We start from the raw sequence: 23,098 nt of genomic DNA on the forward strand, positions 1-23,098 counted from the left end.
AGACCTTGTTGCTATAACTAATAAATCTTGTGAAAAAATTAATCAATAAAGTATGATAAGAAATTAAATAACAACTTTAATAAAAGCAATTTAATTATATTTCATAACTTATGTCAAAACTTACGTGAACACTTAAAAAACGGAATATTAAAGTATTGCACATCATTTAATATTTTAAAACACTTAAAACATGCAGTAAAATGTAATTTTAGCATGATAAATACCGTTTTTAATAAGCAAATGTTTTTTACCTAATGGAAGACGTTAGAAAAACCACTGGTTTTATTTTTAATTAGGAGTGAAATCAGTCACGTCTCAAATTGTGTCTCACTTCCTATCTATAATAAAAAGCTGCGACGTCAATTAAAAAATGCGTAGGATTCGAAATTTATGGGATTATTTACACCACGAAGAAAAGCCTTGGACATCGCAAGGTCAATGTCAGTCAGCTGTTTTTTGCGCCGATATTTCTTCATATGAATATTGTCTTATGACTGCGAAATGTATAAGCATATTCGTCCCTTAATATGCCATTTTTCTTATTCCATTTGAATGCTAAAACGAGTATTAAAGAAGGGAAACTACCCACAAACAAAAGGGAATGTTTAATTCTATGGGATGAAGAAAAAATGCCTACAGATATACAAGGAAAGAGATATTGACATTTTTCTCAATACACTATAAATATGCTGTACCCTACAACACTACGTTACAAATTCGTTGTTATATTACTTCTTGAGGCCGTGATATTTGTATTGAGAGATACGAGTCTAGATTTAACTTGGCTAATCAAATGTGATATATCATGCTTCCAGGACCAAGATGGTTCATTCAGGGCACGTACCGAATTGAGACATACAAGCAGGGTTCCACCTTCGTGTAAAAGAACCTGCATGCATACAAAGGATATAAGAGGTAGATTAAGGAGCAACCACGAAAAAACAAAAACAAGTTAAAAGCAAATCTAGCAATTAAGGTTGTGGTATCACCTTTAATTAACCGGAAAAGGCAATTAAGCAAAAGGACCTATTCTTAGGGATGTAATAATTCACAGAAATTCAAGTAAACAAGTTAAACTGAGTTTTATTTTAATGATAGAGGTGGCACTTATCAAATTTGATTGGCCACAGCCAGTGGCAATCTTTACCAAAGTGATCGTGATTCGTGAGATTTCTAATCATAACCAGTCAAAGATGCTAGCTCAAGTCATTCACTACATGATTGTCAAAAGAAAACGAATGTTGTGCAGCAGAATGGTAGAATAATTCAGCATGAAATTTAAATTGAATTTTCATACCGTTAACCACAATGGCAGAAATCCCAAAACTGATGGAAGGGAAGCTAAGACGATGGATGTCAATGCTAAAGCCACATTTTGTTTAATCTGCATGTGCATTCACATGTAAGGCAACAACATCCAAGAGCTGGCGAAATTATGTATTGTATCTGTTGCTAATAAAAATACCAGTGAAGTTGTTTGGCGAGACTTGGCTATACAAAATGGCACTGCAGAAATGTTCTCTCTAAGCAACAAAACATCTGCAACAGCTATGGCAGTTGCACTAGCACGGTGAGCAAGAACTATGCCGACAGTTGCAGCAGCAAGTGCTGGGGCATCATTGATGCCTTCACCAACCATAATTAAGCCTCCCCCTGTTACATTAGTATAGACAAAATGGCTTAAGAGCACAGAACGTATGTGAAAAAGACATCAAGCAATTTAATCAAATATTATGTAGGAACCTCGTTAAGAAAATAATATCGTCATAAAAAAAAAAAAAGATGAGTTGGATCACTGGTTAACAAAGGTACAATAAAACAAAATTTGAAAGTGAAGCATCAAGCCTGTAAAGGTTGTTTTTCAGGCTTCAGTTCTGCACAATTTACTTGTACAGTTGAAGCTGGAAGCATCAAGAGGGGGCACAGAACTTATATTGGAAAAGGAACTATTAGTATGCAACTAAAAAAATAAAATTGATAATAGTATCCAAATGTAATACCATGTTATCAGATATCAGAGATACAAAGATAAAAAAGAAATGCTAATCAAGGAACTTACCCATATCTCTTGAGATATCCTTTACATGACTCAGCTTATCTTCAGGCTTCAGGTTGCAATAATACTCATTGATGCCCGCAGCACTTGCAACTCTCCTTGCACTATACTCGTGATCACCAGTTAACATCATCACACGAAACTTTGCTTCATCTTGCAATTCTTGAATAACATTAAAAACGCCAGGACGAGGCCTATCCTCTAGGTGAATCAATGTTACCTGCAGAAAGTGATCAGCATGTTAGGTTCAGGTGGAGACTGTTGAGAGTGAGGGGTAGCATATCTTATGTGGAAGGCAAAATTATTTTGGGGTGGGGGGAGTAAACAGGCCGGAGAAGTTAAGAGATTAGGGTATGCAGTCAGCTCCACCAGCTGGACAGGTCTATGAAAATGCTTAAAGCATTACCCCTTCCCAGAAAAAAAAATGTGTTGATGACAGTATACCACCTTCTTATTAACTGAAAGGGCAGCATGAACATATTCACTTCCATAAGAAGATGTATTAACAGCTTCCTTGATCTTTTCTGACTCGTCTTCAGATTGACAAAAGGAAGTGATGAAATCTATAGATCCAAGTGATGCTTTCAATAGTTTAGCACCTCCAACTCCTGACTATAATTAAACAAAAATAAATTAGAGTCATTTTCTTGTCATTTCACAATTAAACTATATGAGAAGAAATTATATGGTTCAGCCAGTTACTCAAGCACCCCAATTATTCTATTTCCTGATGTCAGCAATGTATAGTGGTCAAATAGGACCAATTTCTTCTCAACACATTTTACTTTTTTTCATCATGAGGGAATTAGAATTAATTCTCCCTTTTCCACTTTTATGATCCAATGTGGGGTGGAAAGACATGTTTGTATTCAACTATGAAGTTTAATTTCTACACAGCAGGAAGTTCTGTTTTGTTAATGGGAATTTTGGGTATGAATTTTATAATAGTTCTAATAAATCACATCAAGATCTTGTTTGGATCAACTTATTCATAAGCACATATAGGAAAATAAAATAATTGAAATAAGGTTCTCCCATACATTAAAATTAGCTTATGCATAAAATAAGATGAAAAAATTCTATAAATTAGCTTATGAAAAAAAAAATTTAATTTATTCCTTTTTATTTTCTTAGAATTTATTATGAATTCATTTTATTGAATAATATTAACTAAGGTAGTAGTTGTGCACTTCGAACTCTGTCATTCACTTTGTTGAAGTCATTCACTTGGAAGGTAGTGGTCTCTAGCTGAAGACCCATTCACTCTGTTGAAGTCATTCAAGTTCGTGACTTTCTACTTTTGTCTTCTAACTATTCACGGATAAAAGTTATAATATTTTTATGAATTGCAAGTTTATTTATGTATAGTTGTATAATATTAATATATTAGTGTTTTAAAATGTTTTTATTTTAAGAAGATTTTTTTTATAAAATTTATGAGTATTGTCAAACTTTATTATTTTATTATTGTGCTTTATTATAAAGTTGATGTTGAATTATTATTATATTAGAAGTATTACGTTTCATAGATATATGTTACTCATAAGTTTTTAATATTTATTTTATATTAAGTAAACTCTACCAGGTTTAAGATGGGAGATTACGAGTCAATGAAGAAAATGGAAATATAAAAAAATAAAGAAATGGCTTGATTCTATTTGTGTAATCCATCTATAAGATTAATTTTGACTATTTCAATTTCCCTTAACTCTCTTAGACTAGACTTTTAGAGGTCTTTCAACCAACTAATTACATCATTAGAATAATATGGAAATATTAACTTTTAGAGTGCACAAAAAGGGAAACACAATAAAATAATTTATTTTATATATACAACGAATATCCCTAATAAAAAAATGCATCTATTCTTTTAGAGGTCTTCTAAATAAAACTCTCGAGTTTGACAACCTTAATCACAACTTGTAATGACAATGTTGTTGATGTACATAATGAAGTAAATGCACCCTATAGCTAGGTGGCAATTTAAAATTAGGTGGTTAGCCTCACTTCATATACTCTTGAACAATGAAGAATAGTAAAAACATGCCCTACAGATTGTTTGAGTTGAGACCATAATTCCAACAGTATTAATTTATAAGCAAAATATTTTTTCACTTAAATTTATTATATTAGATATAATTATTTAATGTGTGGTAATGTTGCAAGGCGGATACTAAAATACCCAAACCTGCACTGATTTTAGTGACTAATTCCTCTCCGTTATGGGTATTTTTGCAAGTGCCAATCAAGTTTGAATCCAATTGTAATCCCTATGCCCTTACCCTCTCTAACTAGCTAACTAACTAATTGTTCTAACTACAACTATTGATACTCTGCTGTAACCAATGTTATCAAATAACCATTATGGCACTGACATAAAGGTATAAAGCAGCGTTTTTGGACCCCTCTGCCATTTTCCATTCGTTGTTCCCCATTGTATCATTGTACACTGTCTGCCATATCTGCCACGGCACCCACCATGGCCATGGCTTTGTGGTGGTTTGCAATGCCCATAACAGAGCTTCCCTTTACCCTTTTTTCTTCTCATCTTCTCTCTTGTGAAGTTCCCAAGTTCTGGCCAAACAACTCCAGAAAACTTTCTCAGGCCACCACCCTCGCGAGTGACCTGAGCTCTGGGCTTTTCTGGCAAACAACTCTGGCAACCCATAACAGTTTTTTTTCCCTTCCATTTCTTTCTTTTTTATCTGTTTGTTATTCATTTCTTCAAATGTTCCTCATCTCTTCTTCTGTGACTATTTTTGTGCTCTATTTTTTTTCAAAATTTTGGAATTTAGTTCTGTTTTTTAGAATTTTAGAACCATGTTTTCTCTGTTATGTTGTTCAATGCTTTCTTTATTAAACCTATAAATGTTGTTCCCAATTCTTTTTCACTTATAGGACAATGTCAAGCACCCAAAATTAAAGTCATGCATCCTAAAACTGTTTTTATTATAACTAACTGTTGATATTTGGGAATCTCTAACATGGGTCCCATTATAATATATAGTCAGCTCTTGCATTAGCATCAATATATAAAGAAAACAAATGGAAAATAATGAAACAAATCTTTGAAGAAGTGCACAAGGAAACAATTAGAGGTCTCGTAAATGCATGCACAATGAGCTTGAGATACTGAAAATACATGGTCATGTATACTGCAATACTTGACTTTGTCAAGCAAAATGAATATTTAAGTAATGGGTTGAGCAACACACATAATAACAATGTACCTCAACGCTATTAACAGTAGCAGTAAGGCCTCTACCAGGAAAGTATTCAAAACTTTCAACAGAAACAGATGGGAGGTCTTTGCCTTCACTATGGTCAACCACAGCCCTGAAATTCATTTAACCGAAAAGAAAAATGCATAAGGACTAAGAGTTAATCATGTTTAATATTGCACTTTATTTATACAATTGAGATGGCATAAGTGAACGTTTAAAAAGTGAAATATGTGGGAAATCTCATTGATAGGAATTAGCATTTAACAAGACAAGTTATAGATATTGCAAATTGATTGTGATTTCCTAATTGCATCATGATTACTAACTATTGTAAGTTAGAAGTTATTTCCCTATTCTATCCTTTTTTACTTCCTATGATTAAGGTAACTGTAACCTATATTATGTAAATTATGTATTCTTAGAAAAGTAGCAAGGGCAGTTTCTTTCTAAAGCCTCTTTGCTCAAGGTATTAGAGTCAACAAGAGCCAAAGCTAATGATTCCACTCCATTGAAACAAGCTTCAAAGAATGGTTCCTGGCCAGACTTTATATCTTGTTCCTCCTTGCACTTTCAGTTCTATCTGTTTTGTTCATAACGTAGCACCTAAACAGGATAAGTTGCCAGCAAAGTCAATCAAAATGTATATTTCTGTTAGTAACAGGCCCCCAATTAGGAATGTTTATGTTAGAAAAGGGCAAAGAGGAGGAAGTGGGCTACGACCCAAAGGATTAGAATAGCCAGTTAGTAGTTGTGACAGCTATCAATAACTTAATTTGTTACATGTAATAATAGGAGGCTAATAAATAGGAAAAGGAGGGAAAATGGGAGTTAGGAAAACAGTTAAGAACTTGGTGGGAGAGATTTAGGCTCTCGGATTCCTGAGGCTTTTTAGTGTAAAACATTCATCTTGTTTCTAAGAAATTTTCAATTGATTCCATTTCTTACAGTTTCTTGCATACTATTGCACTCAGGGCACAAATGCCACTCTCCATAAACAAACAAGTATTACATTTTGGCTGAGGTTGGCTGAGGTTACTTACTTTGAGTCCTTCCCTTTTATCCTTCATCTTTCTCTACTCCATCTCAATCGTCAAAGTTTTGCTACTATCTCAATTTCAACCTAGAGAATCTAATTACACAAAACTTATAGTCTCTAGACCCTTTCAAGTTTATCATTGCAGAGCCTACATAGTTCCCAAGCAATTCCCACTGACTCACTTCCTGCAGACCCAACTCCAAGTCATGATCTTCCCATTGTCAATAGGAAAGGCACTTGTTCCAACTGTAATCCTCATGCAATTTATAATTTTCATGGTTGCTATCCGCTTGTCTACTTCACATTGAGCTTTTATCTCCTCCTTGTCTACTCCATCTACACCTAATAGTACTAGAAAGTCTCTTTAACAACCCATATGGTGTTAGGCCGTGGTGAATGAGATTACTGCTCTTCATGCTAATGCCATATGGTCCCTCTCCCTTCAAGTAAAACTCCTATTGCTTTAAAGTTGGTCCAGTTGGTCAGATTGATAGGCTTAAGGCAGGCCTTGTTGCTAAAGGATACACTTAAGTTTATGACCAAGAATAAGATTACACACATACTTTCTCTCCTATTGCCAAGATGTCCTTTAGTTGTCTCATCTTGGCCATGGCTATAATTTGTTCTTAGCCCATGTTTTAGTTTGATATTAGGAATGCATTTCTTCAAACTGAACTTCATGAAGAGATTTATATGGAGCAACCACCTAGCTTTGTTGCTTAGGGAGAATTTACTCTGGTTTGTAAACTTCAACCCTATCTTTATTCTGGAGCAATCTCCTCATGCTTGGTTTGGAAGGTTTAGCATTGTTGTTTAAAAATTTGGCACATCTCATTACAATTTTGATCATACAATCTTTTATGAAAAATGCTAGGAACATACTCTCTGATACACTCTTTTGAACACATTTTCTCTAATGATTGAAATTTAATGAAAAACACATAAGTTGGTTGGTCTCACAGCCTATTTAATGACTCTCTCCTGATTTAGTGATATTCAATAAATTCTAACCAATAAAAATGTGTGTCGTTAGCACTTTCATCTTTTATAGATATAACTCTCAAGGAAGATGTATCTATCCAGTAATTTATGTTTATGATAGTCATAACGGGAGATGATCAAGATGTCCTTGAAAAGTTGAAGAAACATTTGTTCCATTACTTTCAAACCAAGGACTTGGGCTCAATGAAATATTTTTTTGGGTATTAATGTAGCTCAATCTAATTACAGTGTTGTTGTCTCTCATAGGAAGTGCGTATTGAACATTCTTGAGGAAACTGGCATGTCTGCAAAACCATTGACTCTCCTATGGATCTTAATGTTAAGCTTTTCTTGGTTAGGGAAAGCCATTGACTAATCTTGGAAGGTTTCAGAGACTAGTTGGTAAGCTAAATTATTTTTCTATAACTTGTCACAATATTTCTTTTGTTGTTTCAATGGTGAGTCAATTCCTCTACTCCCTCTGATATAGTCATTAGGATGAAACTATTCATATTTTGAGGCATGTCAAAGGATCTCTGTTAGGACCGACTCAGAGCAACAAACTTTAAGGGAAAATGTTAAAGAAAGAGGAAAGGGTCAAATGACAGTTGACTTGGTCAATTTGTAACTGTGGCTTGGGAAGCTGAGTTAGTTAAATCACTATGATGTAGATCCTAATAAATAATCCCTCTATTGTTTTGAGGAGGCAGTTTTTTGTATAATCTTTCTAACTGGACGTTTCCAATGTGAAAATGAGAGTGCCCCTTTTGGGGGTATACTTGTATACCTTGGTTCTTGATTTGTAATCAGTTTTCTGTAATAAAGAGAGAAAATTCAGAATCTTTTTCTGTGTGTGTGCAATTGTTCTTTGTTAGGCTTTATTGTTTCTTGCTCTAAAAAGAGGATCCTAACAATATCCTAGTCGAGATTTATTGTTTGAAAATGAAGGTCACTACTCTAACGTGGCTGGTTGGTTACGCATGTTGACGGGCTGGATCTCCTTCTAAATGACACTCTACCTCTAGATTTTGGATTCTTGTTGGAGGTGATTTTGTCTCTTGGAAAAGTAAGAAATAGGTTGTAGCTAGATCTACTGTTGAAGCTGAGCATCAGGTTATGGCCTTGGTCACATGTGAGCTTATTTGGATCAAGCAACTTATATGTGAATTAAAATTGTAGAGGTATCTCAAATGAAGTTGTTTTGTGATAATCATGTTGCTCTTCAAATTACTTCAAATCTAGTTTTTCATGAGAGGACCAAAAATATTGAATTATATTGTCATTTCATTAGAGAAAAAGTTTTCTCTGGTTGTATTGTTTACTAGTTACACATAGACTAGTTCTAATGAACTAGCTAATATTTTCACCAAGTTTATTAGGGATCCCAAATTGGGCTTATTTGTAACATGCTTGGTGCATATAATCTATATGCTCCAACTTGAGCAAGAGTGATAGTGTACCATAGTGGTATTGGACCCATAAGTTAATTAGAATATGTTGTATATAAAATTATTCTCTTACTCCTACTTTCATTAGATGAATACAATTCAGTTTCCACAGAACCAACAACAGCCACAATTGTAACTAGTAAAAGGAATTCAAAAGTAACAAAAATACAGTATTCAAAATGATACCTTCCAATGGGGTGAGTAGTACCCTTTTCCATAGCTGCAGCAACAGCAAGAGCTTCTTTTTCACAGGTGGGAATGCAACAGGAAGAAACATTTGATTCATTGTTTCTAACACGATGACCATAAATGGGTTCAATTGCTTTGAATACAAGTCCACCAGTTGTCAATGTCCCTGTTTTGTCGAATGCAATAGTACGACAAGAAGCTAGAGCATCCAGAACATGCCCACCTTTGAGCAATATCCCCTGCAAATTGAGGTAACTGTCACACCCACAATAAAAGAAAGAACCATTTTGGAAAAATTGGAATAACTTTCTACTTCACTCAAACCAACAAAGAAACCATCTAAAGGACTTAAATGGTATAATCAAACTCTTCATTCTGTTCACCTTATTATTGACAGACCTCATCAAGAATCTTTACTCAAGCACTAACAATTAGTTTCATGGTCTTGAAGACAATACTTATTTCCCTTGTTATAGAATATATTAATCATGTCAATGGCTTAGTTTTTCTTCAATAACAAGTCTGATCAAGTAGTTTTAATGTGGATGGGAAGATTGACATTAGGAAAAAAAGCCTACTCCATGTACAATAATCGATAGCTTTATAAGTTTGTTCTTTGCTTGACAGTTAATGAAAGCTATTTCCTTTCTCTCGATGGATAATGAATATTAAATAGAAATTTAGATGCTAATATCAGCATCGCCTAAATGATTAAGATTTCATAACATTATTTAAAATGTCATAAACTTTGGCGTATGATGTAACTTAACCCCATAAAGTCGGTTGCCTTTTAAAATTAGGATTGTCCAAGTTTTATAAGGATTACATTGGTCATATCTTTAGTCAGTGTGAAACTATACACACTCCTTCAAACTCAGCAGTCAGCAAAATGAAAGTGCTCCAAAGAGGCCACAATTAAGGCAGGTAATGGGTAAACACAATTATGGTGAGTTTCCAACTCACCCTGTCATGCTTAAGGCTAAGGACCTGGATCATGGCAATGCAAGTGACCCAACAATGAACCTAGTAAGGTGAACACTGTCCAGACTCTATAAGCTTTATTAAAGTCATATCTCTAAGCAGCGTGGAACAGAACACACTCCATTAAGGCTGCAATTAAGGCAGGCGAAGAGTGACCACAATTAAGGCGGCTTTCCAACACATTCTGTCATGCCCAAGGCTACGGAGCTGGAGAGTGGTCAAAAAGGTAACCCAACAATAGATCTACTATATACTCCAATACCATCTGAGATTTTTGTCTTAGGGCATAACTCAAGAATATCACTACTTACCATTAAATCTAAGAAATACCAGCAGATATGAGTATAATGAGTAAACACCAGCAAGATTTTCAAAAGGTGCAGGATTATAATTCTTGAAAATATAATGCTGAATACAAAGAAGTGTGCAAAATACTTCATAACTGATTAATGAAAAACTAGGATAACACTTTATTCTAGCAAAAGGAAAAACTAAGATTCGGAGAGCAATTTCATATATGATATTAAAATTTGAAATCTACTGTGACATGTATTTAGATACCTTTCTGGCACAGGAGCTGATTGCTATAGCGTATGCCAATGGGGCCACAGCCAAGGCACAAGGTGATGCTGCCACCATAAGCCCTAAGGCTCTGTAAATTGAACCTCTGCAAGCTACATCAATCAGACACTAAATGAGCTAAAATATGAAAGTTACTTCATATATAGACATGCAACAACATATTTTTAGGATAATATATCCTTTTAACAAAAGTATTGGAGAAACATGGGCATTGAGCACTATAAATTGGTGATAATGACTGCAGAATAACATTTACAAATAGGAGACTTTGGTACCATTTGTTAAACCACGATACACCACTTTCCCAAGCCCATCAAAAACAAGGAAACAAGGGCTATTGCCATAATAGGGCTGGTTCTAAAGGTGTGGGGAGGGCTGCATGCATATGAAAGGAGGAATAAAGATGGGGAGAGAATAGGAGGGTCTATCCACCCAGCAGAGAAAAGACAAGAAGTGAGAAACGTGACAAAAAGAAATGAGAAATGAAGTTTGGGGAAGCAATGAGGTATTCTATGCATCTCCCTTGTAATTTTTGTATTTTATCCAGCCCTTCCTCTGTGATTTCAGTTAGCAGAAGCTACCTCTGCTTGTAACATGTAGGCAGCTTGATCTATGTTCTTTCTACTTTAATTCCAAGTTTTTACTAAATTATTATCAAAGGAAAGGAGTAAATGGCATATCTGATCCCACAAAGAAAAACAAAATGACAACAGAATAAAAAATAATTAGTGATTAAATTTTAAAATTTATGTATATTATACAGCACTACTACTAGAGAAAAGGAATTAAAAAATTACCAGATGTACTAATGAATGGCCACTTAAATACAAGTGGCCCAATAACAGCAATAGCAATTGATAACACCACAACAACTTTGCTGTAACGTTCACCAAATTCATCCAGCCACCTTTGAAGTTTAGGTTTATTTGACTGTGCTTCTTCGGTCAATTGAACAATTCTGCTGAGAGTTGATTCCTTCCAAGTTTTCTTTACCTGAAATCAATTTTTTTGTATTATATGGTATGTTTCCAACAAAATCACACTTCAAACAAGACGGCACGTACCGAGAAACATTTTTAAGTGTTGAACAAGACAAACTATTACTGACAAACCAGAACTAGCAACCTAGCATCCCAATCTCTAGTAACTTATCCATATATATCTATGAATTTAACTCATCTGCTCATCGCCTAATTTTCAATCTTCATTGATGAAAATGAAATTTTGATATCTAGGTATCGTTCCTGTCTGGTGAAACTTGCAATTAATCACCAAAATATTTATTTCCAGCTGAAACATACAGCAACCACTAACTACCTATTAATAACTCCAACAATTTGAGCACCATCACAAACACTGTCTAACAACCTCAAAAACTAGTAGTTTAGGAGGCGTTCAGTACGTGGAATGTTTTTATATTCCTGGGAATATTAAAGTGAAAATCTTAGTTTTTTATGTTTGATAGTTATTTAAAATAAAATAAAAAAAGAGATTCCCAGAAATGTAGTTTCGCAAGAACTATTTTTATCTCACTCTCTCACAAAAACATTCCTATGAAGGAGGTGGGAATCCAACTTTCTCAAGTTAGAGGGAAAGTTTAATGCATATAAAAATATCACAGTATCCTATTTTAAAACAGAAAATCTCTCTCTTTCTCTCTCCTTCAATTTCTCTTTCTCTCTCTATCTCTCTCACTCCCCCTCTCTTCCTCTCTCCCTCTCCCTCTCTCTCTCTTTCTCCCTCTTCCTCTCTCTCTCTCTCTTTCTCCCTCTTCCTCTCTCTCTCTCTCTCTTTCTCCCGCTTCCTCTCTCTCTCTCTCTTTCTCCCTCTCCCTCTTCCTCTCTCTCTCTCTCTCTCTCCCCCTCGCCTTCTATTTTTCTTTCTCCCTCGCTCTCACCCTCACTCCCCCTCTCTTCGTTTCTACCTCTCCATCTCTCTCTCTCTTTCTTTCTCCCTCTCCTTCTATTTGTCTTTCTCCCTCTCTCTCACTCTCACTCTCACTCCCCCTCTCTTCATCTCTGCCTCTCCATCTCTCTCTCTCTCTTTCTTTCTCCCTCTCTCTCTCTCACTCTCACTCCCCCTCTCTCCCTCTCCCTCTCCCTCTCTCATATCTTTATTTATCTCTCTCTTTCTTGTATTTCATTATTTCTTGACCTCGTTAATTTCAATAATATTATAGTCTGTTTTATTTCTATGTTTAATGGTATTTGTTAAATTTTTTAATTAATTAATTAACTAATTTGAATGAAATGAAATATATATTTTTATCCTTCTTAATTATTATGTAGCATTTTTCTTTGTTTATTTTTCTGTTAAATTCTATATTTAAATAATTTTAACTATAAGTTTTTAACTTTTTAAAAATAGTTTAATGTCATATTTGTAATAAGATTTGAATAAATAAATATATCTAATTAGTTTATTTTAATAAAGGATATTTTATAAAAAATATTTATATATCCAAAAATATAGTAGTATAACCAAACATGAAAATCTTTAATTTCTAAGAATCTTATATGAATACTCCTAGAAACCTTTATGAGTAACCAAACATATTTTAGTTATTCCCAAGAATCATGATTCAACCAAACATATTTTAGCTATTTCTAGGAATCATGATTCCCAGGAATCATGATTCCCAGGATTTGTAATTCCCGGAAATCATAATTCCTAGGTATGAAAAAATTTCTCCCTTGTCAAACACCCCCTTAGAGTCATACTCATAAAATAAAATATACTAAAAAGTAAAAACATTAATAACCAAAAGTGTAATAAGATTAATTATACAATTGCAGCCACTGCCACCACATTACTACTATTGCTTCCCACCCAATAACACCACCATCTGACCTTATCCATCACCATCATGACCGGTCACCAACTTACCATACTATATACATCACCACCCAGCCCTAGTCTCATACTACCAACATTATTACCACTTTTTCCAATGTAAATATAAATGCAAAACTTTGAAATTTAGTAGAATATACAAAAATTTGCTGCAATTTCCAAACATTGATGTACAGTTCAACATACCTTCAGAATTATCCTCCCATCCAAGTTCCTTGCACCACCAGGAATTCTATCTCCAACTTTGGCCTCCAAAGGTTTGACTTCCCCTGTCAAGTGCTCGATGGTAATTGTCGCACTGCCTTGGTATACATCACAATCTACTGGCACAGACTAATCACAACACCATCCCCATTATACTTCAATAATCTGCTGTATGAAACTTGAAATTCCAAATTGTGCATGTATGAGTTTGTACGAGTCTATGCTGTATATTAGAATGTACTTAAGGTTTAAATGAAATTAATATTTTTTTTTTATTTTGCTCTTTTAGGGGGATGGGTGGGGCAATGTGAAGGAATCCTTTATCAAAACAGAAAGGAAATGGAACATGAAGAGCAGGAACACACTTAAAATGATTTTTAAAAAAAAGTGGCATTTGAATTTTTTAATAAAAATAATATTATTTGGTCCGTAATGTTTTCAGACACAGTGACATACTTTGTACAGACAAGTAAATCAAGTGGTGTGTACTCTGCACAAAAACTTCACTGCAAAATCAGTTTAGTAGCATAAATATTTTAAAGGCATTAATAATTATTCTAAGGATATTATGAAAAGAAATGGAATCATAACTTATTTATTGTAACTATTGATTTATACTGCAGCAAAGTTACAAACCATATACGCAAAGGTTAACTGTGTCCAAGCCACCAAAAATTGTAATGAATGCCAGTTAATGATTGTATTAAAAAAATGCTTATCCAATTGAAAACCTCAAAAACCATCAGAAGACAACAGTCATGGTTTACCCATCTTGTATGGTGAGGCAATTCAAATCGCACCCACTTCATATCCACACCGGTGCCAACCAATTCAAATTATGAAGTAACTTCGAAGATAACTATAATTACATTGAATCAATTCAAATTTCAAAATTATGGCAAGACAACAAATTTACAAAAACCTACCTCGCCGGCACCAACCAGGATATATGATCCCACAGTAACATCATGCACGGGAACCCTCTTGTATGCCAAGTCAAATGTATTGGGAAGTTTATCATCATTGGTATCCAGAACAAGGGCGAAATCAGGATTATTTTCTTTCAATTCCCTAACATCCACCACTGATCGGCTGGTGAAATACTCTTCGGCTACATAAACCATTCACTCAATAAGCATATGAAACTTACTAGTTGTGAAAGAATTGAATTAGCAGCTCTCGCTTACCTATATGCGCCAGATTAAACATGGCAAGAAGCAAGCCTCCTTCCAAAGAGTTTCCCATGAACATTGACGCAAAGGCTGCCATTGCCATCAACACATGGATGTTCACCTTTCCGCTACTGACCTCAATAAGAGCGTCAAGCGATGCAGAAACCTGGGAGGAACACAGAGGCAGAGTGTGAAATAACAGTGTAGCGAAGAAGAGAAAGGAGGGAGAGAGAGATTCGTAACGGTACCCCAACCAAAGGAAAAGCGACGAAAATGAGAGCGTTTTGGAGAGGCTTGACGAGGGGCTTAGGCAAGGCGTGAGGGCAAATTGCGGCGGCAACAAACAAGGCGGTGGAGAAGCAGCACAGATGCAAGTGCTCCCTCAGGATATCGGCCAGCTCCATCCATCGCGTGGCCTTGGCGAACGTGATAATCGCCTTCTGAGGCGCGGTGAGATTAGCGCCATCGACGCCGTGAGAGTGGTGGTGGTGGTGACAGTGGTGGTGGTGACCGTGATGGTCGTCGTGGTGGCCATGGTTGGTGGTGGATTCAGCTAGGCAACGGAGCCTGTGGTGGTGGAGAATGAGGAATTTGGAGGAATAAATAGGTTTGATAGAAAATTGGAGCGGGCGAAGGGGGAGCTTGGAGGATCGAATGGGTGTAGGAGCGAGTGAGTGCAAATTGGTGTAAGGAAGAGCTTCCATCTTGAGATGAGGAGCTTCAGGACTTGGTCATCATCGGAGTCTGCTCTGACGCAGTGGTTAGTCAGTTAACAATTGTTTGGGAGCTTGACTGAGTGAAATTGAAAATGAACCATTGGCATTCAGTTTACGCCATCCCCACCACATAATGTGCTCATTGCCTCCAATAGTTTGGTAGGAGCTAAGTAGATCCACCACTTTAAACATCAATCAATTAATTCATGCCCTGTCATGCTTTCTATTAAGCCGGGGATTCTCGGCACCAAACAATTGATTGATTCCGTAAATTTTTACATTCAACTTTGTATCTCGGTGTCCGATATTTTAGGTTAATTATTGTTAAGTAAATTTAGTTAAAATATGATAATTTATTCTAATTTATATTATATTATTTTTTAAAAAGTAAAGTTTTAATTGTGAGAAATGAATAGTTAAATAATTATTTTTTTATTTGTATAAAAAATAATAATTTTAAAAATTTTGAAAATAAGAAAATTATTTGATATTTTTAGAATATGAAATCTCATATAAACTAATTAAAATATATATTTTTATTTAAAAAATGTAAAATTATATTTTTATTAATTAATACAATTTTGTATATAAATATTATTCTCATTATTTAAAATTTTTAAATCCATTACTAGTAATAATTAGAATATTTAAATTTATCCCTCCATTTCAAGTTTATTCTTTATTCTCTATCCTTTTTATTCTCACTCAACACATATAACTACTAGATCAAATAAAATCTCATTAAAGAATACAAACAATTACAATAAAGTTTAATTTCTTTTAATTGATTATTAAACTTCACATATTTTTGTTAATAGACACCTTAAATTGTAACTCCAAGTGGTTCAGTAATAAGAGTTGATCAACCCTTAAGCAAGGTCAGGGGTTTGAATCCTGTCTTGTGTATGCAGTCGCGTTAAATCCTATGATCAGTTATCTCACCCTTTGAGGTGCCCTAGACGAAAAAAAAAAGACACCTTAAATTTCAAGTTCATTATAATTAATTCTTAAACTTTATATTTTTTTTACAAATAGTTATTTTTATCTTATTAGAATTAAATTATTTATCTATATATGTCAATCTTTTATTATCTTTTTTCTTCTTTTGCTACAATTCATTTTTCATATATTCAAGTAACTAAAATATGAATTTAGAAGAAAAAGACAATTAAAAATATTCCATTTAATTTTTTATTTCTAATTATTTTTACATATATTGTTTCAAAAAGTTTTCTATAAAAATAAAAGTAATAAATAATTGGTATTTAAAATAAATAAATAGTTGAAATTCATTCCTTGTCAGCAGTTTAACCCTGTTTTTAATAAGAAAATATTTTTTAAAAATGAGTAAATGTTAAAGATTAATTAAGATAAAATTTAAATTAATGTTTATATGCAAAAGGAGATGATATTCCAGGATCAATTGCTACAATCAAAATTTATGGTACTTTTTTGCGAATGAAAATAAACTTCATGATCATTAAGATGAATATAAAGTCTTAACATATTTATTTTATAAAAGAGATAAAATTTAGGAAATTTAACCACTTCTCCCAACTTTTTATTTACATACAACACAATTTAAAAATACTCGTAGAATTAAAAGAGAGACTCCCTTTAATGTATAAAAAAAAATCGTAAATTCGTGCGTAAGCTGACCAGAAAGAATGCATTACAGTGAAATTACAATAAGAGCGTGTTTGTATACACACGTTTGGAACGTGTATACAAACACGCTATAAGATGAATAAAGCGTTTTTCAAAACGTGGTTTGACTCGGTTTATGTGCAACCTGGTTAAAAATAGGTCAGGCTAGACCAACCAACTTTTCTTCCAGGCCAGAAATCTGAGTGTCTCACAAGATTTCACTGGGTCACTATTTTCGCATATCCCAGCCATGAAGAGGCCATATATGTACCTGAGCCACCAGACGTTTACATTGTATAGCATTTGCAATTTGCAATTGAAAAAACTTTAAAAATTAAAGAATGAATTAGTCAACATTCTTACAACAACAATTGAGTTTCTGCCCTGAATTTTTCAAGGGAGAGATGATATTGTCTATAACAACAACCAAGAATACAACAGGATAAAGACCAGGGATTCAATGTTTCTTCTCATTCATCCTTCCCCTTTCCTTTTCCTTCAGAGACTTTGGTGCCATCATATGCTGAAAGAAAGAAGGTACTTTGATTTTTCTGCAAAAACCTGCAATGAGTTTATTTATCAAATCAACGGCAGCAAAACCCTATACTCGTAACAATTAAAAATAAACTTTTCCCTATTAACCTGACAGGAAAAATGCATTCCCCAACTCAAGAGGGAAAGAAATATAAGTGAATTACACAGGGGAAAGCACTTATTTACACATCAGTAGCCGAATATAGATAAAGTAATATCTCTGATCTAACATGTTCCAAATCCCTGCAATCTAGGAAAGCTCACCCCTATTCATCCTGTACATAGATGTGTATCTCGTTGTATTGGAGTCGATGACATTCTTTTCTTTTGGGTACATTCATGCTTGTTTTTAATAGTAGTCCATTATGAAATAATTCGTATGCAACATTATTTTTTCTTTTCCAGGATAACAAAAGCAGCAAAAAAAGCCTAGGTTGAACCCTAAAAAAAACCACCAAAGGGGCCTACGTAACCGACATTAAAATTGAATTTCTTTTAAAATGGTTGTGCAATCATGAGCTAGTAAACGAGTTATGAAGACGAGATATATTAACCATTAGATACATTAATATATATGAGCACGACAGTTTTGTCATTATTTCAGCTGAGAGCTACAGTGCAGTGTATACACTGAACAGTAATATTCCAACAGTAATAGTATCTAAATTTCTAAATATAATGAGCAGGGTTTCGGTTTTTACTTGAGAAAGTCAATTAATTTCTGCTGCAAGCGATTCAATGTTTCCTCCTCCATATTTACATATGCCAAAAGCTCAGGTAACTTAACTGCAAGCACCAGAAGAAAAAAAAAATCATCGTTTTGCTGAACACATGAAAATTCAAGAAGGTATGTTGATCAGGGATAACTTTAAAATGCTATAGTCCTAACATTGCAACTATATTCCCATCATCGTAATGGCTAGAAATACAAATAAAACTATATTCTTGCAACTGGCCAGGAAAAAACATTAAAAGATAAGTAATGACTATACCAAAAAGGCGCAATAAATGTTCAGCTCCATATATTGTTGACGGAGATACATTGTCCACAATTGCATCATTATATTGCTTGCGTTCTTTTTTGTACAAGAGCATCATAGGCAGTGCTTTATCAAAATAACACCTTATTCCTTTCAAAATTTCTCCTATTGAATCAGGAGCCCTGTATCACAGAGACATTGTCCACAGCTTACATCTAATTAAATACAACCTAATGTACGAGATGAAAAAATCACAAAAATAAATAACAAGAGTAGAAAAAGATGGAAGGATATGAATTTTTAACTATCAATCATTTCTTACATGCCATCCTTCTTTGTTTTGAATTCAAGGTACTTTGTCAAAATTTCATCAACAGTTGGTGACCGAGGAAGTTTTACAAGCTGCAGGTACCAATAACAACAAATCAAAACATTATGGAATGATGATTCGAGCATTAAAACAGGTTAAGAGTGTTAAACAGTCAATCATTGCATTGATACTGAATAAACCGCACCATCAACAAACTTTGTAGGCCAAAAAGATAAACTCAAATATATAATGTGGAGAAATGGGAGGGGCATCAATCTCATACTAAAACACAACCATAGAAATTGAGTGCAACGATTCTCTTAAATTTGCACATTAAATTAATAAAGTATAATATCTGCATTTTAATATAAGGTATCATAGCACAAGCCTAAAGAACTAAGCAGATTGCATTGTGGGGCAAGAAAGCCTAAACAAATGCAAGCAAATTTGAGAAGATATTCACAAGTTATCCACACGTTGAGAAGACACTAGAACTAGTTTCTGTAAGATCATTGTCACCCAACTCAGTTAAATCTCAATAGTTAATTTCCAGATCAATAGTTATTACTCTACACTTTATCCTCTAAAGTTCAGCCAAAACCTCCTTCAGTTATACTAATGTTGTGTATTATCAACAAGTTCTTAAGACAAAAAATTTAGAACTCATGGTAATATGGTATGGTATATTACAGACTGATTTTATTGCTACAAAATTAGATTAACAGAAAAATGTTCTCTCCTCTTCCAAGTGTTTCCCCTTGGTAAAGGACCTCCATTAATAACAGAACCATTGCTTTCTCTTAAATGATACAAAGACAAAATGCATCATTTTCCCCTTAACTCCCCTTATTTTATCTAGCTGATCCCTCTAACTAACCAACTAACTCTAAGTGTCCCTCTAAATAATTTTCCCTTGCGTAATTCCCAACACAATCAGATAGCTTCAAATTAGTGACACTGACATGTTAAATTGTACAATAGCACGAATGCACAATAATATTTAATTTCAAGTGAAAGGGAATGACTTGACTCAAGGTTATCTCTTTTAGGGGCCTATGGTAACCTTTACCAAAAACATGCATAAAATCTAACTCTACCAATGTGCATTTTTTAGCATATGAGTGGACAACAACCACAGAGAGTGAATTTAATAGTTTTCCACGTACCTTATCCTGCTGTGTAACAGAGTCCCAATCGTCAACAAGTTGTTTCTTTAATGTTGCAGGAATTTGAATCTTGACAAGCTTTTCCACAGTCCCACTGCCCTTCTAACAATTCAAATTTAGAATACAACACTTAGCAGAATATTTTAGATTAAAAGACTAGTGACAGAAATGACAAATTCCAATCAAATAATATCAAACAAACTCTAAGTTATTTCAGTTTTAAGGAAAAAGAAGAAAGATTGAAACATCTGAATATCTACATCTTATTATATTACTGTTTCAGCCTTGCTCCTTTAAAACACCTGATGATATTTATTATGACATTGACTTTATCATATGAAAATATATGAAATTAAAACAAGCAAGCAAACCAATTAATTCATGATATGAAGAAATTTCAATGCACATTATAAATCTTTCAGGATTTAAGAATAAAAGAACTTGCCAGCAAATAGCAATATAATTAAACTACAACATAAACCAAACCTCAGCAACTGCATCATTTTTCCGTTTCTTCCCTTTTGACACTGCAGAGTTTAATGTATTAAACTTAAATTAGTACATTGTAATAAGGCAAGCAAATATTACATTTTTGAAACTCAACAAATAAACAATAAACATTGCATTCCAATGAGAATTTTAGAGGTCCAACTCGTCAATCACAGAACTTATATGCAATGATTAAGGAAAATGAAGGGGCATGGAAGGGCTCATTGTGTTTGGCTTTATTATAAAAAAGACAAAAATATGGGTAGCATGGACCAGGACTTAATAAAAATGAGATGGAAGAAGGCCTAATTAGAAAATTTTCAAAAACAAAAATAAATAAAGATTTTTTTACATAAAAATGAAATACACAGAGAAAGAGTTGAGGAAGTCCAATGAATTAAATTTATGTGAGAAGGGACTTAAAGAAAATTCGTATAATTATATTCAATAAATTAAAATGTAAATTATTATATACATACATGATTGCTTGATCGGATGTTTTCATTCAGACCTGGCCAAAATTATATTTTTGCTAAAACAGTAAGGCCCAAATGGGATCTTTTCAGGGCTGGGGTTTGGTCAGGACTCGAGCCCAAAAATTCTGTCTAATGAATGGTGATATTATTTATCAGAGATATAATATATATATATATATATATATATATATATATATATATATATATATATATATTATAAAAAAAGATCTAATCAACAAGGGGGTTTATTATAGTAGATTAGATAAAAACTTTAGGAGATTCAGATGTACATCTCTGGCTTTCATTAATGTCTTGACCTCAATCTAACTGCATCAAGTATAGTTGCAATCACAATTATTGAAGTTAAGTTATTTGTCAAAGCACATTGTAAACAAAAATTTACCAATAATTGTTAAAAAGCAACAACTAATGATAAGTGATGCTTTAGATAAGGAATTGGGCAAGAAATAATGATTCCAAACAATATAAAAGGTTTTCTTAATCTGAAAAATATATCTACTTAACAAACTGACATAGCCCTCATATTAAATACAGATTATTGACTGTTATCAGGGATATATCCTAATTTAACTATCAAGCAGTATATACTAAGCAGCAATACCTTTTCAACAGGATATTAAATCCACAAAAGAGAAAAACCAGAAACCTTTAAAGACTCTGTTATTACCCAAAATGCTTTAAATTTACTTCTTTAAACAATTCTTATATGTGGAATATGATGATATCTGAATATTTAAGACAAACTCAAACCTAGTGATTATAAAGAAAAAGGTTTATATCTGTATCTACATGACTATATCAACATAGATATAGATAAATATGCAAAAAGGAAAGTTTAAGATAAAATAATAAATACCATTACTCTTGACATCCTCTTTATCCATTTTGGCATCTGCAGAATCCAATGTAACATTATCAAGCTAACAAAAAGAAGTATTCAAAGTGTATAATCTTTCCTATTAGGATTTGGTCCCTGCACAACTGTGCATACATATAGTCAAGTGTTTAAAACAGGGGAAAACTGTTTTCAATAGAAAAACTTACAAAATAAGGTTGCATATCCTGCAACAATTTCAAAAGGATGTTATAAAAAAAAAATTAGTGCTTATATGGAAGGTCCAGAGTTAATTTTAGTCAAAATTAGCACTCACGTTTTTTCCCAAAAGTAGTGTTAACAGAAATCAAACTTCCATTTTAATGATATCATTTATCAAAATATACTATATTGTTAATAGTCTACTTTGCATCCAAGCACCAGATAAGTATAGATTTTTATCTTGTACTACTTTTTCATTTAATCAGTCCAGATGTCCATTTACTAATAAAAATCAACTATGTGCAAAATAAAATATCGACCAAAATTTGTGTCAGTGCTCAGTTGATGAAGGCACTTTGAGAACCCCATCAGTCATTACTAATAACTCATTGAGAACATAAAATTTTAAAATAAAAATAAATAAAATAAATAAGTAAACTTGGCAAGAGAGAGAGAGAGAGAGAGAGAGAGAGAAAGAAAGAAAGAGAGAGAGAGCCCTATGTGTCCACATCTGCAACTTATATAATATATATCAGTTAAAAGCAAAAGAGCCTTCAAGGAAAAAAGGCTGAACAATCAATCAAATACATAATCCAAATATTCTAGAGTAATAAAAAGAGAACCTTATATTTTCAATCATGAACTGGGGGACTTCAGACCCCCTTGTCAAAAGAGGTTTATTATGCACAAACTAAATAAGCAAAAGCTTCAAGAAGCTGTCACAATACATTATCATCATTTGAAAGAAAGCATTGCTTACCTGTAGAACTCTTGGCCTTTGCTTGAGTTCCACGCCCAGATTTAACATTCTTGTCTACATTTTGCTTTTTGTCTAGGGCCAATTGTTTCATGACATTCTCTTCAGTGTGTTTCATTAAACGGTCCTCACCTACCCATTCATCCCAACTGTTGGAAATATGTTGAACCGTTGAAAATCTTTGTAAACCTTTTGCATGTAATAATAATCATTTATAGCAAAAATATGGCAAAAATTATG

General features: G+C 33.5%; 2 protein-coding genes across 2 annotated transcripts; both read right to left on the bottom strand.

The window, feature by feature from the left end:
• Positions 1-514: 514 nt before the first annotated feature.
• Positions 515-15,645, bottom strand: HMA1 (heavy metal atpase 1). The gene is made up of 13 exons (XM_020378109.3): positions 14,975-15,645; positions 14,742-14,892; positions 14,481-14,665; positions 13,537-13,683; positions 11,295-11,490; positions 10,477-10,589; positions 8,932-9,173; positions 5,287-5,392; positions 2,504-2,668; positions 2,060-2,276; positions 1,466-1,653; positions 1,298-1,384; positions 515-889 (listed from the first exon to the last, which is right to left on the bottom strand). The coding sequence occupies exons 1-13, from the start codon at positions 15,428-15,430 to the stop codon at positions 710-712; spliced, it is 2,433 nt and encodes an 810-aa protein (XP_020233698.1). The 5' UTR covers positions 15,431-15,645; the 3' UTR covers positions 515-709.
• Positions 15,646-17,405: 1,760 nt separating this feature from the next.
• LOC109794813 (MRG family protein) lies at positions 17,406-23,007 on the bottom strand (the record flags this gene model as incomplete). Its single annotated transcript, XM_083075310.1, is given in 8 exon segments — positions 17,406-17,650; positions 18,325-18,409; positions 18,616-18,785; positions 18,926-19,005; positions 20,080-20,181; positions 20,566-20,606; positions 21,922-21,957; positions 22,862-23,007. Coding segments are annotated over 8 exon segments (751 nt in total), but the record flags the coding sequence as incomplete, so codon positions are not given.
• Between the last annotated feature and the right edge of the window lie 91 nt (positions 23,008-23,098).

Source organism: Cajanus cajan, chromosome 5, assembly GCF_000230855.2.
Source record: "Cajanus cajan strain Asha chromosome 5, NIPB_CcT2T_4, whole genome shotgun sequence".
In the NCBI taxonomy this organism is placed as follows: domain Eukaryota; kingdom Viridiplantae; phylum Streptophyta; class Magnoliopsida; order Fabales; family Fabaceae; genus Cajanus; species Cajanus cajan.